Below are 17,211 nucleotides of genomic sequence, written 5' to 3'. Positions count from 1 at the left end.
TAGCATAATCGTTTGAATTTCCTTTCTAATCTCTTCCATGACCCACTCATGATTCAGCAGTGTGTTGTTCAGCCTCCATGTGATACCGGATTTTCTTTGGTGGCTTTTGGTGTTGAGTTCTAATTTTATTCCCTTGTGGTCAGAGAGAATGCAAGGTATAACTTCAATGTTTCTGAATTTAGACAAGTTTGCTTTGTGGCCTAAAATGTGGTCTATTTTAGAAAACGTTCCATGTGCTGCTGAGAAAAACATGTATTTTGATGATGCTGGGTGAAATGTTCAGTAGATGTCTGTTAAGTCTAGTTGATCTATACAGCTGTTTAGATCTTCGGTTTCTCTGTTGAGTTTTTGCCGAGTTGATCTATCTAGTGGGGAGAGTGGTGTGTTAAAATCCCTAACAATTAATGTCTTTGGATCTATATGGGATTTGAGGGAAAGTAGTGTTTATTTGATAAATTTGGTTGCTCCATTGTTTGGCGAATAGATATTTAGAATTGTAATATCCTCCTGGAGGAGAGATCCTTTAATTAGTATGTAGCGACCTTCTGTATCTCTTCTCATGAATTTTAATTTGAAGTCTATTTCATCTGATATTAGGATTGCAACTCCCGCCTGTTTATGGGGGCCTTTTGCTTGGTAGATTTTGTTCCAGCCTTTTGTCTCAGCCTCCTGTCTAACTAGGATTACAGGTGTGAGCCACTGGAAACTAGCTGTTCAAAGACCTTTAATCCTAAAGATTTCAACATATGAGAATCATTAAAATGAAAAAAATCTTTAATATACTTAACAAAGTAGATTTAAATATGTAAATGAAAAATGTAGTAATGACTGGAATTAACACCTACAGGGTTTAAAATTCAATATATTTATTTTAAATAACAATGAAACTTTTAAAAGTACTTTTATAGCTCCATCTTATAGTTGAGAAAATGTTAAACAAGTTCTCTAAGGTTTCATAGAAAGTATTAGAAGCAGCATATGAAAAGCAGGTTGAACTCAGCCCATTTCCCTAGTAACCATAATATAAATGAAATAAATGAAATGGACTAAAAATCATTACAGTGAAGGTGAACTCACATGTAAACAGAAGATACTGAGTTAGGTTTTCAGCTTTCTATATGTTCGTTATAAAAGAAGTGCTTCCTCAGACACATAGTTTACCAAGTCTATCAGTAAAAGAAGGTCTTGTTTTAAAACCAGCTTTTAAAATGGGAAATACATTTTCTTAGTAGAAAAATGAAGAATTAGAAATGAACTCATTTAAAGTTATAAATTAAGTTACTAATTGTAAATTTATGAGATATTTTTAATATTTGCATTTGCTTCCTCATATCATTTCAAATACCAGCCTAATTACTTTGTAAAACATTATGGAACTAATACTTGGAACGTGAATGCTAATGTTTATTTCTCAAACACAACCTATTTCCTGAGTGCAACAATATTTTCTAATGGAGGCATTACAGCATTAAGTAATATTATCTCCAATAGTACAATGAGGAATAAAGTTTCAACATACAAAATTAGTTTGCCCAGGTTTACCCAGCTAAGGTTTAGTTTGAATCATATTGCACAACATTTATAGCATTGGCTTTGGCCAATATGTCTGCTTCCTGTAAAAACAGAGCACTCAACCAATAAAGTAAGCTTTTCTACAAGATATTTAATTATACTTTTAAAGTTAGTGAATATTTTTGCATGGAGACTGAAGGTTAAATTTAGGTATGGTTAAAGACTATCTGAGATTCTGGTCATATGGGTGGGTGAATAAGAACTAGTGTAATTTTTTTTTCTTTCTTTCTTCCTGTGAATTTTCCTATGAAAATTTGTTAGCCTAACTAAAGAGTTCTTTTTCTACGGTAGCAGAAAGGTTGATTTGACCATCAATGATTCTCAACTAAGGTATAAATTAGATAAATTTTCATATTTCAATTTTCTCAGGTATAGCAGGGAAATTGAGAAAAACAGATTCATTCATAGAAGTCAATTCTACCTCTTGAAATAAAGATTCATTCATCATGGATTAAAAATGCAAAGTCATTATTATTATATACCAGATCCTTTCTCTTTTATTGACTTTGGTGATAAGCATCAGAAGACTAGAAATTCACCTGTGCATTCAAATCTACCAGTGATCATGATCACATTCTCAAGTGAGTAATGAATAGTTTATTTCACATAAACAGAAGTACTCTTCAAGAACTCTGTCAATTCTCAAGTGTAATTTCTTTTCTTTTCAAGTACTAATTACTTTTGTTTCATAATTATTTGGAATACGCTATTACAATGATCTTATAGCTAAATGCTTGTTCTTAGTTAACTATAATATTACTGTATAAAGTGTACCAAGATGCAAAAAATTATAAGATGGAATATCTAACACCTATTCTTATCAACTCTGTATTACTTTACAACAACAGATGTAAGAAAACGTTAAGGAATATGAAAGACAGGATATGTACAATGGAATTTTAGCCAATTACTTAGGATGTACATATGATACTTATACCCAAAATTATAAAGTACTTTTGGAAATTGTATGGAGAATTGTGAGAGAAAAGTGGTTTGGATGACCTCCAAGTAAAACTTAGTCTTCAAAATGCATTAGCCACTGGATAATGGGTTGGATAATGTGCGGGAAGAGGAGTGAGTGATGATGACTTTCAGTGTGAAGATTCAGTACAACTAATTTTCAAGCTGTAATTCAAAAAGCTTTGACTTCACATTTCTTAAGTTCCCATGATATGTATGTAGGTCAGGAATAGAACTAGCTGACTTTCATTCAAAGCTAATCTGGCAAGCATTGTGCTTCCCCTTGGCATGTATTATCTTCTTCGGTCTTCTGAATGTCTCAATAGCTAACTATTCCCATTGTTCTATTAAATACGAGTAGAAAGATGAAACTGATGATTTGAAGGCTCAGAGGACAGTACTCGGGAAGAGATGGTAAACTGTAAAGTTTGGTACTAGTTAAATGCAAAGGAACTGCAGGGAGGATGAAACCCACCATATATGGGGGAAAAGAACACCAAACCAAACAAAAAAAAAACAAAACAAAAATCCAGTTTCCAAATGGAGAGTTGAATGAAAAACTCAAAATTATATGTGAATTCCTCTAAGTGACACCTTTTAAGAGCATCAGGTGGAATTTGAAACACTTGAACAGGAACCACACACACACACACACACACACACACACACACACACACACACACACACACACACACACACACACACACTACTCAGGATACTCTTCAACCTTTGACAAAAAGGAAATTTTTCTATTTCCAGCAATACAGATGAGGTTGGGAGACAGTAAGTTAGGTGAAATATGTTTGTTAAATACTTCCCCTTACTGAGATTAGGGAGAACAAGGGTCACTCTCACTCCTAATAGTCAATGCTTTTCTGGAGATGCCGGTAGAAAATAAGACAAGCAAAAGACACAATATGAAGAAAGATAGACAAGGAAGAACTGAAACACTTCAACTTACAGACAGCACACTTGTAAAGACATGCCGGTAGAAAATAAGACAAGCAAAAGACACAATATGAAGAAAGATAGACAAGGAAGAACTGAAACACTTCAACTTACAGACAGCACACTTGTAAAGACATTGAATTATAGGCAATATCAATACTGGAGCAAATGATTGGAAATTGAAAATGGAAAGCTCACAATATGTTAGAAAAAATAGACTGACTTAACAATGCCAGATATCACCTATAAGTGTGTGGCATCCTGATGAGAAAATCTGAGAACCTCAAAATTATGATTTGTGGATCATTTACTAAAGCAAAACCCTGTTGCTTATTCTCAAATGAAAATGTTCTCTGTAGCACTTGTCTCAAGAAAAAATTGTCATTTGAATGTATATCTTTGCTGCATTTTGAATATTTCATGAGTTGTAATAAGAAAGAGGCATATTTTGGCATCCAGGCAATTTCAGTGCAAGCAGGTATGCAATGAACTCTTAATAGAAATCCTGCAGGATTTACAATCTATTCCTCTTTACCCAGTGGAATGATGTGTAAGAAATTAAGTTAGGAAGGGATAGGAAGGGGAAACAAAGGAGGAGGCTACTGCTTGATAAGAAATGTACTCATTATCTTGCCCATGTTATTGTAACCCCTCTGTAGAGTATTTTCACAATTGAAAAAAAAAAGAAGTTAAGTTGGGAGGCGTAAGAAATCATGTGTGTGTGTGTGTGTGTGTGTGTGTGTGTGTGTGTGTTTGACAAAGGAAATTTCTAGTATATCACTAAGTAATATGTAAAAAAATTAATGTAAAATTACGTTTTAAGGTGGGTATGTAGAACAATATCTGAAAGCTAATGAGGGTAAATTACAGTACATTCAACAATTGTGTGCAGACACAGTCTGTTTTGAATATCTCTTATTTTAATGTTGTATCTTAAATAAGGAAACATTAAAACTAAAATCAAAAAATAACATGAAAAAGTACCATATATACTTATACTCAAAATCACATAGCAGTCCTACCAGGCTGAGCATGGGTACCTGAAATTACCCTTTATGTTGTAGGAGCATAACTCATTGTCATTAATTGGAGAGCAGGTCTACTGTCTCACAAAAAGACCTCCTTGGCCTTCAGTGAAGAATCTTACACAGAGATAAGACGAACTAACTAGAATATGGGTATTGGTGATAGAGATAACAAACTTTATATCCATAATGATAAGGCAATCAAATAATGAGAAAACAATTGTGGGGACGCTGACATCAGAACAGAAGAAAGAACTCAACTTATGGAGCAAAAACACAGGAAAGTGATTGCCTCCATTCCAAACACAGAAATAAAGTGCCAAAAGAAGCACATGGAGACAGAGCAACCACTGAGAAAACCACTAGGATGACCTTATGAATATTTTGGTTGAATACAGTAGGTTGTAAATGTCAGCAAAGGGAACTTATGCCATGGCACAACCCAACCTGTTGTTTGTAACCCAGCAGATAAACTTAGCACAATAAGGTAAGCACTCTACCACTGAACCACCTTCCCAGCCCCAAACTTAGCACAATAAAATACGTTAAAAAGTTTTTGTGTCCTACGTTGTCATTTACTTCCAGAGTGCAGAGTCAATCATAAAGAGAGTTATCAATCATTTTACAGGATGAGGTAATTTGAAAAATCATACACACTTAAAGATTTATATTTGCAACAACATTAATGTATAACACAAAGTACTTTAAATAAAATATATGATTAAAAATAAAAATATTTCAGGACATTGGTGGCTCATGCCTATCATCTTAGCTACTCAGGAGGCTGTGATCTGAGGATCACGTTTCAAAGCCAGCCTGGGCAGGAACCTCAGAGAGACTCTTATCTCCAATAAACCACAACAAAGAAAACTGGCAGTGGTGCTGTGGCTCAAGTGGTAGAGTGCTAGCCTTGAGCTGAAGAGCTAAGGTACAGTGGCTAGGCCCAGAATTCAAACCCCACAACCAACAAGTAAATTAATAAATAAAATTTTAAAAAATTAAAATATTTTTATGGAAACAATATGATATTCTTAATTACAAATTAATCTTAATAAAGATAACACATTATTAACCTGTGACATACTAATCAATATCTGAAAATTCACCCTGCACATTTACTAACATGATCTACACTAGAATTTAGTTGTTAAACATAGGAAACAGAGAATTACTATCATTTGAATAAAATGTTTTCACAATACACAGTATTGTGAACTAATAGAAACTAAGAAAATATTTTTCTGCCCATGTGTCTTTTCAGGGCCTCCTTAATATCCTTGTTCCTGAGAGTGTAGATGAGTGGGTTCAACATGGGGATCACCACCATGTAGAACACAGATATCACCTTGTTCTGGTCAGTAGAGTACATGGACTTTGGCATCACATAAATGAATGTAGTGGTCCCGTAGTACAAAGTTACTGCACTGAGGTGGGAGCTGCAGGTGGAGAAGGCCTTGTGGCGGCCCTCAGTGGAGCGCATCTTCAGGATGGTGATGACAATGTACACATATGAAAAGACTACGACCAGCCCTGTGAACAGAATCAAGGAGCCAACAATACTTGAGGCAACACCTGTGAGGACACTGACATCAGAACAGGACAGTTCAACTAAAGGAGCAAAGTCACAAAAGAAATGATTGACTCTATTGGGTCCACAGAGAGGTAAAACATAGACATCAAGATAGAGAGTGCATCCATTGATTAAACCACCTACATAAGTCACCATGATTAACTGGACACAGACTCGGGTGGACATTTTGGTTGAATACAACAGTGGGTTACAGATGGCCATGAAGCGATCATAAGCCATTGCAGCTAGAAGGAAATACTCAGCTGTCCCAAAGAGAGCAGAAAAACCAAGCTGGAAGGCACATCCATGGTAAGAGATGGTATTTTTGTCCACTAGGAAAGTAACCAGCATGTTGGGTGTGACAGAAGATGACAAGACTATGTCAACAAAGGCTAAATGGCTGAGAAAAAAGTACATGGGATGATGGACCAGAGAAGAAAATCTGATAAGGAGAATTGTGCAGAGATTGCCAGATACAGTCACAAGGTAGATACACAGAACGATGATGAAGAGGATGACTCGAAGAACTGGATCATGTGTTAAGCCCAACAGAATGAACTCTGTCACTGCAGTGTGATTCCCATCCACCAGGGAATCCATCGGACTGAGGACCTGCTGCCAGACACAGCTGTGATGAAAAGCTGATATGAATGTGCCATAAATATGTAGTTACATTTTGATTAGCACAAGCAAATATATTAATTACACTTTTACCCTGAAGGTTCAGTCTATGCTTTTATACCTAATGAGTCTATTTTTAAAATATTTTAAAAGTAGAAACATTAAAATTAGCTTCAAATAGTATCTTCTTGGCCCTCTATATGTGCTACAATACATATACAGAGCTTTAATCATAACATTTAAAAATAAGAAAATTATTTAAATGACAAAAAGTTTTATCATACTTAACAAAATAGATTTAAAGGTATTAATAAAAAATTTGTAGTAATGACTGGATCACTTACTAAGTTAACACCAGAGGATTTAAAATGTTAAGTGTAGATCTTTTTATTTTTCATGAAAGTGTTTCTTAAGTATTTTTAGATTTCCATTTTATAGTTGAACAACTGTTAAGCAGCTTCCCTAAGGTTTCTTAGAAAGTACAAGAAGCAGCATATGAAACTCAGGCAGGTTGAACTCAGCCTGTTATTTCAGTAACCATAATGTAATTGCAAGACTAGTTGCAAAGACATAAATAAGCATTATAATGAAAGTGAACACATAGGTAAACAAAGGATATAGGGTTTGTTTTTCAACTGTCTTTTCATTTATAAAAGAAGTGCTTCCTTAGCTACATAGTTTACAAGTCTATCAGTAACAATAGGTCTTGTTTGAAGACCATTTTTTAAAATTATAAAGATGTAGAGAGCCGGGCACTGGTGGCTCATGCCTGCAATCCTAGCTACTTAGGAGGCTGAGATCTGAGGACTGTTTTTCAAAGCCAGCCCAGGCAGAAAAGTCCTTGAGACTCTTATCTCCAATAAACGACTCAGAACACCAAAAGTGGCACCGTGGCTCAAGTGGTAGAACACTAGCTTTGAGCTGAAGAGTTGAGGGACAGCACCCAGGCCCAGAGTTCAAATCGCATAACTGATAAAAAAAAAGTGATGTACAGAGGAGTTACAGGAACATAAGAAAGTCAATTAGTACATTTCTTCTCCAACAGTGTTGCCCTCTCCTTCATTTTCTTCTTGTTTCCCTTTGGGAGAACCATTGCAACAGTGATACTCACAAGACTCTATGTTGAAAAACACCAATTATTAAAATAAGAAATACACTCTTTTAATAGGAATGGAAGAAATATAAAGGAACTCATATTAAAGTTATACATGAAGTTACTAATTGTAAATTTATGAGGTATTTTGAATATTCCATTTGCTTTCTCAGATCATCTGAAATGCCAACCTAAATATTCTGCAAAATATTGTGTGACTAATATTTAGAACTTAAATGTTAAGGTTCATTTTCTCTAACAAGATCTATTTGCTAAATGCAAAAATACTTTCTAATGGAGTATCGTAGCACTGACTGTGAAAACCATTTCTGTAGTAGGAGAGAATTCAACCAATAGACATAATAAGTTTACAGAGTTTAACCACTAAATGCCTTTGAAAACTTGTGAATTTATTAGCATGAGGCTGAAGGGTAAATTTAGGTATATTAAATACTATCTGAGATTCTGGTCAGACAAGTGGATGCATAAGGATTAGTGGAAAATTGAATTATGCGTATATGTTTCCATCAATTTTCCTATAAAAATTTAAGTTATTTCAGCTAAAGTGTTGTTGGTTTTTTTGGTTATAAATAGCTTGATTTGACCAGTTAGGGCCCATAAATTAGATAAATTTTCATATTGTGATTTTTTTTTCCTCTGGTACAAGAGGGAAACTGAAAAGACAGCTATACTCACAGAAATCAACCTTACCTCTTGAAATAAGAATTCTCTCATCCTACAGTAGAAAAACACAGAGTATTAGCTCCTCTGCCTTTTATTATTTGACTTAGATGATAAGCATCAGAAGACTAAAGATTCACATGAGCATTCATGTGATTGTTATATTCTCTAGTGGATAATGAGCTGTTGATTTCATATAAACAAAAGTAATCTTCAAGGACTTTGCCAATCCTCAAGTGTAATTTCTTTCTTCTTCATGTATTAATCACTTTCCTTTCATAATGATTTGGAGTACAATATTACAATAATCTCATAGCTAAATACATGACCTTACTTAACTTAGGTATATCAGTGTAAAGAATACTAAGTTGAAATACAATACATCTCAACATCTGTTTGTGATATGGGTACTTTACAGTAATAGCTGTAAGACAATTCCACTAGCTACATTGAGAATATAGGAGAGATAATATATAAATTTGAATTTTAGATAATTATTTATGACATATATATGATTTTTATAACCAAAGATATAAAAGTTTGGAAATTGTATCGAGTATTGTGAGAAAAAATGTATTGGATGACTTCTATGTGAGACTTATTATTATGAACATGGTAGCCACTGGTTTGCATCTTGTATGAGTTGATGGAATATGAATGCATGATGATTTCCTATAACCTGAAGAGTCACTCTAACTCATTTGCAAGCTGTAATTTTAGAAACTTCTACTTCATGGTCTTATGTTCCCATCATACATGTGGTAGATCAGGGATAGAACTAACCAACTTTCATTAATAGCTTAATCTGCCAAGCACTGTGTTTCCCTTTCACATGCTTTATCATCTTCAATCTTTCCAATGATTTCCTAGCTAACTATGTCCAGTGTCCCATTTAAAAGGAATAGAAATATGAAACTGTGATGATTTGAAAGGTCAGAGGACAGTTCTTGGGAAGAGATGCCCAACTGAAAATTTGGTGGTACTTAAATGCAAAGTAATTTCAGGGGAGATGAAACCCAAGTGGGAAAAGAGGCAAGACAAAACAAAAATTAAAAATCAAATGTTTAAGTGGTAGCTGAGTGAAAATTTGTGATTATATTGAGTTCTTGTAAGAGGGACTTTAAAGAATATCAGCTAGAATTTGAAAGACTTGAATATTAAAACAGATATATACAGACAAATACACACAGAGAGATACACACAAAAACTCAGATACATTACTTAGCATAATATTCAACCTGTTAAAAGGAGAAAATTCTGATATTTCCAGCAACACAGATAAAGATAGGGGATATTATGTTAACTGAAATAAATTGGTTAGAAGTAAAACGTTAAATGTTCTCCCCACTAAGTTTAGGAAAAGCAAGGCCTATTCTCATTCATTTCTAGTAGTCAGTGTTTTCCTGGAGTTGCCAGGCAGAAAATAAGGCAAGCAGAATATATTATCTCTCCTACATTCTCAACGTAGCTAGTGGAGTTGTCTTACAGCTATTACTGTAAAGTACCCATATCACAAATAAAACCCTTGAACTTACACACAATATACAGGTGAACATATTCAATGATGGACAATGCCATTACTGGAGCAAATGATTGGAAACAAAAGGAAAATGGTCACAATCAATTAGAAGAAAAGACCTATTTAAGGCCACCAAATATTGGCTTCAAATGTATAGAATCCTAATTAGAGAAGTTGAGAACCTCATAAGTATGATTTGAGAATCATGTGCCAAGGCAAAAAAGTTTGCCTATTCTCAAAAAATATTCTCTACAATATTTATCTCAAGAAATTTTTATCATTTGAATTTAATTCTTTGCTACAACTTGAATTGTCTTATGAATTGTGACAAGAAAGAGAGCTATGTTGGGATCCAGACAATCCCAGCTCAAGCAGGTATGGAGTCAACTCTGAATAGCTCCAGTAAGCAAGATTTACAATCTACTTTCCTTCACCCAGTGGAATGGTGGTCCAGAATGAAGGTTGAGAGGCACAAGAAAATGTTTGTATGTGTTTTTGTTTTTCACAAAGGAAAATTATTTGTAGTATGTCAGTAAGTGAACTGTAGAAAATCTAAAATCTGATTCCACTTTAAGGTGAGAAAACAGAACAATACCTGAATGATAACAAAGATGAATTATAACACATGAGTGATTAAATAATGTTTTAGAGACACAATTCTTCTTTGAATATCTCTTATTTTAATGTAATGTATTAAAAAAGGAAACATCAAAACTAAAATTAAAAAATCATATTAGAAAAGACATGCCACATACTTGTACACAAGACCACATAGCATTCCTAACAGTCCGAGCATAGATATCTGAGATTAACCCTTTTTGTCCTGAATTTAGGGTTCACTTGTTATAAATGAAGAGCAGAAAATTGGAGACCTTGGAAAGCCCTCCTGTCCAACATTCAAGAATCTTTTCCCTTAAAAAATGAATCTAAGAGAAACTTCTGCAGTGCTGTTGGAAGCAGTTCAATATAAGGGTTTACTGAGCATTTATTTAGTGTCACTCTAGTACTCCTACAATAACCAGTGTTTTATGGTTAAGCATATATTACATGGTGCAAAAACTGCATGTACTTCTGTAGAAGTGATGCATTTGTGCCAGCCATAAGTAAAATGAGGATCAGAAGGCACAAAGGAAAAGCCCCATAGTTTAGCCATTATTGTATAACGACACTGTGTAGAGGAACAAGTGTTAACAGATGCTGTCAAATAAAAATACCGTAGACAGACTATCAGTCTCACTTGGATGTATTTTTTTTTTTTGTTTGTCGGTCGTGGGGGCTTGAACTCTGGTCCTGGGCGCTGTCCCTCAGCTCTTCAGCTCAAGGCTAGCGCTCTACCACTTGAGCTATAGCGCCACTTCCGGTTTTCTAGTGGTTTATTGGAGATAGGAGTCTCATGGTCTTTCCTGCCCGGGCTGGCTTTGAACCCTGATCCTCAGATCTCAGCCTCCTGAGTAGCTAGGATTACAGGCGTGAGCCACCAGCGCCCGGCTCACTGGGATGTATTTTATCCAGAAAAACTTGTGAAAGACTTCATGAAAGGAAGAAAACCAGATGTACCGGAATCCTTAAGAAGGTAAGCGTAACTTTATGGGTACCTGTGTAGGAAACAACACAAATATAGAGGAGAGGAAGAGTATTTGAGTCACTTTTAGTAAAGCAAAAGTTTGTTTTAAAAAATATAATGAGGGGCTGGGAAGGTGGCTCAGTGGTAGAGCGCTTGCCTTGCATGCCTGAGGCCCTGAGTTTGATTCCTCAGCACCACATAAGCAAAAAGAAAAAAGCCAGAAGTGGCACTGTGGCTCATGTGGTAGAGTAGAGTGCTAGCCTTGAGCTGAAGAGGTGAGGGACATTGCCCAGGTCCAGAGTTCAGGCCCCACGAACGAACCCAAAAAAAATTATAAAAAATTTATAAAAAATTATAATGAGGAATGAGGAGAAACTGCCGGTGGTTGGATGAGGAGTGACTGGAGAGAAGGAACAGTCAATTCCCAGTGTCTGCTTCTGACCCTAGCAAAACAGGTGCATGAGGGGAGGATGGATGAGGATCACTCTCTTAGTCTGTTCCAGTGAGACCTTTTGAAGGGAAGTGTACTATTTAGTGCTTGTCTGAAATGTGGTCAAGATCACCTTTTTTCCCCAGTTTTCTGCAGTGAGTTTGTGTGAAGATTGCTACAAAGTGATCATAGGCCATGGAAGCCAAATACCCAACGTAATCTCTTAGGGTGCACATAGATAATCTCACTGCAAGAAAAACATTGCTAACATTTTTGTTGTCTGACCTACTTTATTATCTTCAATGAGAATATGGACCCAGTCATAACTGTTGATATCATATATATATATATATATGTATGTATATTTCAGGAGAAATTCTAAACTAAAAAGTAAAAAGTAAACTCCAACTCAAAATTTAAGAGAAGTGAGGGAAGGTATGGGTTGTGAGGCCTGATTGAGAATGTTGAAAGGAGCCACAGCCATTAAGATGTGTTGTCTACATAATATCCTCCTTTGAACAACCACTTAAAGATAATAAAAATATTCAAGAAAACTTAGGATGGAGAATGAGCAGAAATTGCTCGCTTTTTGGATGAGGACAGATGGAGAGAAGAGACAGTGATTTCCCAGTGTATCCTTCTGACACTAGCCATACATGTGCTTGGGAACAAGGATGGATGAAAGTCACTCTCTCATTGTCCAGGACCTTGGGCCTTGGAACTTTACAGGTTGTCTGAAAAGTGGCTGTAGGATTTTCTGTTTTGTGAAGGCCACCTTTTTCCAGTTTTCTTGTAGCAGGCATTGGATTTTTTGAATACCTTTTTATTATCATTGAGTATTTGTACAAAGGAGTTCTAGTTCAACATGTCAGTTTATGAGTACAATGCATCTTGATCAATTTCATGTCTTCTTCATCTCCTCTAACCCCACCCCTCTCCTAAATATACCTGGTTCCTCATGTAAATATGTTCATTTAATAAAGTAGAAAAAAAGTTAAATTATACAGACATTTATGTAAGGAAAATTAGCTTCAGAAGCATTACTATGTTTATGCCATATAAAGTATATTTCAGAGCCTACACCTTATGATAAAAATATCATGTAATGATAAAAGACTGACTTCATCAAATAGATACACCAATAATAAATGTTTTATACATATATTTGTTGTGTATTTATATCCATATATACTTGTAAACATGTTTTCTAGCTATGATGATCCATTTTTTATAAAAAAACAAAAGCTACTGTAATTTAGACAATAAGAAATGTTATTTAAAAATTGTCTCTTACCTATATGAATTTATAATAAAATTACCAAGAAAGGTGCCTAAATGGTTTCACTAAATTATTTTATTAAAAGTTTAAAGAAGAAGTAACATCAGTTCTTCACAATCTCTTAGAAGAACTGGAGGAGGAAATACTTCAAAGTTGATTATGTGAAGTAATAGAATAAAATGAAAACCTGACTGAGGGTATTAAAGGAAAAATACATTTCAACTGTACACAGACACAAAAATCCTCAGCAAAAAATAGCAAATTCCTTTCCTGGGCATTTATCTAATAGACCAGAAACAAAGCAACGCTAACACTATCAGCACAACCATGCTCATTGCAGCATTGTTTACTATAACCAAGATTTGTAATCAACCCAGATCCCTTCAGTGGATGAATGGTCAATAAAATGTGGTATATATACACAATGGAATTCTATGCTTCCATCAGAAAAAATTATATTGTACCATCTATAAGTAATTATAAAGATTTGGAAAAATTCTATTAAATAATGTAAGGCAAACCCAAATCAACATTGTTTGCATGGTTCCTTTCATTTGTGATGGCTAGAATGTTTCTATAAATCTACAAGTTGACAGTATGGATGTAAAAAAGACACTGGGACATAATAAATTATACAGTTCTCTAGGCACTCACACACAATGAGACCAAAGGAGGATATTCTCAAGAGAAAAAAATACGAAGGTGCAATGTCTATGTGCATCTGATCATATAAAATAATATTACTCAAAATAAACTCCAGGAAATGGAAGCAAGAGGTTTTCTTTTTTGCTGTTTTTTTCTTTTCCTTTGTCTTGTTTGTTTATCTGTTTGGGAAGGGTAAATGGAGAAAACAGAAATGGAGACAAAGGGTGAATAAATGCAGCAGTGGTACTCACTTGACACTGTGTTGAAAATGAACTATACAACTTGTGCGTGGGGATGGGAGGGAAAACTGGGACAGAGCAAGTGAAATGGTAATATTTTTAAGAAGGAAATGTACTCTTTGTCTGACTTATATAACTGCAAAGTCTGTATATCACTTTTGCAATAAGAATAAACATGCATTAAAAGAATGAGTCTTTAAAATGTTATGCTAAATAAAAGGAAATAAATGCAAAAGGTAATGCTTTATTCACACAAATTATCCAGAGTAGGCAAAGCCAAGAACACAGAACAGTGATTAGTGTTTCCAGAAGCCAAGGATGGGGGGATGGAAGTGGTGGGTATGTACCTTCTTGTATAAGTGTTTTTTAATTTAATTTAATTTTATTTGTGAACATACTGTAAAGAGGGGTTACAATTACATGGGCAGGATAATGCGTACATTTTATACCGAGCATTGCAGCCTCCACTCTCCCCCGCCAATCCCTATCCTTCTCCTTTCCCCCTTTGCCCCCCCCCCCCGCACCGACATTGTAAAGCTCGTTTTGGACATGACAACTTGTACTTCTCATTGTTGCAACAGGTTCACCTGTATCCTTAAACAACTGGTTTTTCCCCATCTCCTCCACAAGTTATACTGACATGAAATATAGTGAAAGCAGGGGTTATACTGTGAGGGAGGGACATGCAAAGCAACAAAGAAATAATCTTATAAATGTGTTAGAAACACATGCATGAAAGAAAAAAACATTAAAATACATATCTAAGGGTTCATTTTCCAGACATCACATTATCTAACCTTTTCTGCTTGACTCATACATATACTAGATATTGTAAATAAGGGCAACCATGGGACCTATGTTTCTTTGGGCCTGGCTTACTTCACTTAATATAATTTTTTCCAAGTTTTTCCATTTCCTAACAAATGGGGCAATGTCATTCTTTCTGATGGAGGCATAGAATTCCATTGTGTATATATACCACATTTTCTTGATCCATTCATCTACTGAGGGGCATCTGTGTTGGTTCCAGGTCTTAGCTATGGTAAATAATGCTGCAATAAACATAGTTGTGCTGGTAGCTTTAGTGTGGTCTTGTTTGTAAACATTTGGGTAAATGCCCAAAAGTGGTATTGCTGGATCATAGGGGAGATCTATGTGAAGTCTTTTGAGGAACCTCCATACTGCTTTCCAAAGTGGTTGAACAAGTTTACATTCCCACCAACAATGAAGTAAGGTTCCTTTCTGTCCACATCCCCTCCAGCATCTGTTGTTGTTAGAGTTCTTGATTTTTGCTGTTCTAACTGGAGTGAGGTGATATCTCAATGTTGTTTTGATTTGCATTTCTTTTATGGCTAGGGATGTTGAACATTTCTTCATGTGTCTATTGGCCATCCTTCTTTCTTCTTCAGAGAAGTTTCTCTTTAAGTCTTTTGCCCACTTATTTATTGGGCAGTTGTTTTTTTGAGGATTTGTTGTTGGGTGGTTTAATTTTTTGAGTTCCAAGTATATTTTAGATATGAGACCCTTGTCCGTTGTATGGATAGTAAAGATCTTCTCCCAATCGGTGGGCTTTCTATTGATCTTGCTAGCTATGTCATTTGCCCTGCAGAAGCTCTGCAACTTTATGTAATCCCATTTGTCCAACCTTTCTTTGATTTGTTGTGCTTCCGGGTCTCTATTCAGAAAGTTTCGACCTGAGCCAAGGAGACCTAGGGTTTCTCCTATTTCATCCTGTAATGTTTTCAGAGTGTCTGCTTTGAGTTCAAGGTCTTTGATCCATTTGGAGTTGATTCTGGTGCAGGGTGATATATAAGGATCTAGCTTTAGTTTTCTACATGTAGTTAACCAATTTTGCCAGCATCATTTACTGAAGAGGCTGTCTTTCTTCCATTCTATTGTTTTAGCTTCCTTATCAAAGATAAGGAAGTAGGTTCATTTCTGGGTTTTCAATTCTATTCCATTGGTCCTGAGGTCTGTTCTTATGCCAATACCAAGCTGTTTTGATTACTATGGCTTTATAGTAGAGTTTGAAATTTGGTATTGATATTCCTCCAGCAGTGTTCTTTCCGTTGAGGAGCGTTTTTGCTATCGGGGTCTTTTATTGTTCCATATGAATTTTTGGATTGCCTCTTCTATTTCCTTGAAGAATGAGGGTGGAATTTTGATAGGTATCGTGTTGAATTTGTAGATAGCCTTGGGAAGTATTGCCATTTTCACGATGTTAATCTTTCCAATCCAGGAGCATGGGCGGTTTTGCCATTTTTTAAGTTCTGTGTTGATTTCCTTTTTTAAGATTTTAAAGTTTTCATCATAGAGGTCCTTCACTTCTTTAGTTAAGTTAATTCCTAGGTATTTTATTTTTTGTGGAGCTATTACAAATGGAGTTGCTTTCCTAATTTCAGCCACACTTTTCTCATTGTTGGCATACAGAAAAGCCATTGATTTTTGGGGGTTAATTTTATAACCTCCTACTTTGCCAAAGTTTTGAATCAGCTTGAGTAATTTGGGAGTGGAGTTTAGGGGATTCTTTAAATACAAGATCATGTCATCTGCAAAGAGGGAGAGTTTTATTTCTTCTTTCCCTATTTGGATCCCCTTTATGTCTACATCTTGTCTTATTGCTGTAACTAGGCATTCTAATACTAGATTGAAGAGAAGTGGAGAGAGTGGGCATCCTTGTCTTGTTCCTGAGTTAAGAGGAAATGGCTTTAGTTTTTCACCATTGAGTATAATGCTGGCTGTAGGTTTGTCATATACAGCCTTTATTGTATTGAGGAATGTTCCATGTATTCCTAATTTTTCCAAAACCTTCATCATAAAGGGGTGTTGGATCTTGTCAAATGCTTTTTCTGCATCTATTGAGATAACCATGAGGTTCTTATTCTTGATGTGATGAATAATATTACTTGATTTGCGTATATTGAACCAGCTTTGCATCCCTGAAAGGAATCCTGTTTGATCGTGGTGTATGATATTTTGGATGAGTTGTTGAAGTCGATTGGCCAAAATTTTGTTGAGAAGTTTTGCATCAATGTTCATCAAAGAAATGGGTCTATAGTTCTCTT

General features: G+C 35.3%; 1 protein-coding gene across 1 annotated transcript; it reads right to left on the bottom strand.

Moving 5' to 3' along the window:
* Positions 1 to 5,730: 5,730 nt before the first annotated feature.
* Positions 5,731 to 6,675, bottom strand: LOC138836279 (olfactory receptor 5P6-like). The gene has a single exon (XM_070034772.1). It carries the CDS (start codon positions 6,673 to 6,675, stop codon positions 5,731 to 5,733), a length of 945 nt encoding a protein of 314 aa, XP_069890873.1.
* Positions 6,676 to 17,211: the final 10,536 nt, after the last annotated feature.

This window comes from Dipodomys merriami, unplaced genomic scaffold (assembly GCF_024711535.1).
Source record: "Dipodomys merriami isolate MVZ:Mamm:240054 unplaced genomic scaffold, mDipMer1.0.p SCAF_25, whole genome shotgun sequence".
Lineage (NCBI taxonomy): Eukaryota > Metazoa > Chordata > Mammalia > Rodentia > Heteromyidae > Dipodomys > Dipodomys merriami.
Note: the sequence above shows the minus strand (reverse complement) of the source record. Positions and strands in the feature narration are given on the sequence as shown.

Excerpts from the sequence above, each read along its gene's own strand:
- LOC138836279 (XM_070034772.1), bottom strand. The coding sequence starts at position 6,675 with ATGGATTCCCTGGTGGATGGGAATCACACTGCAGTGACAGAGTTCATT.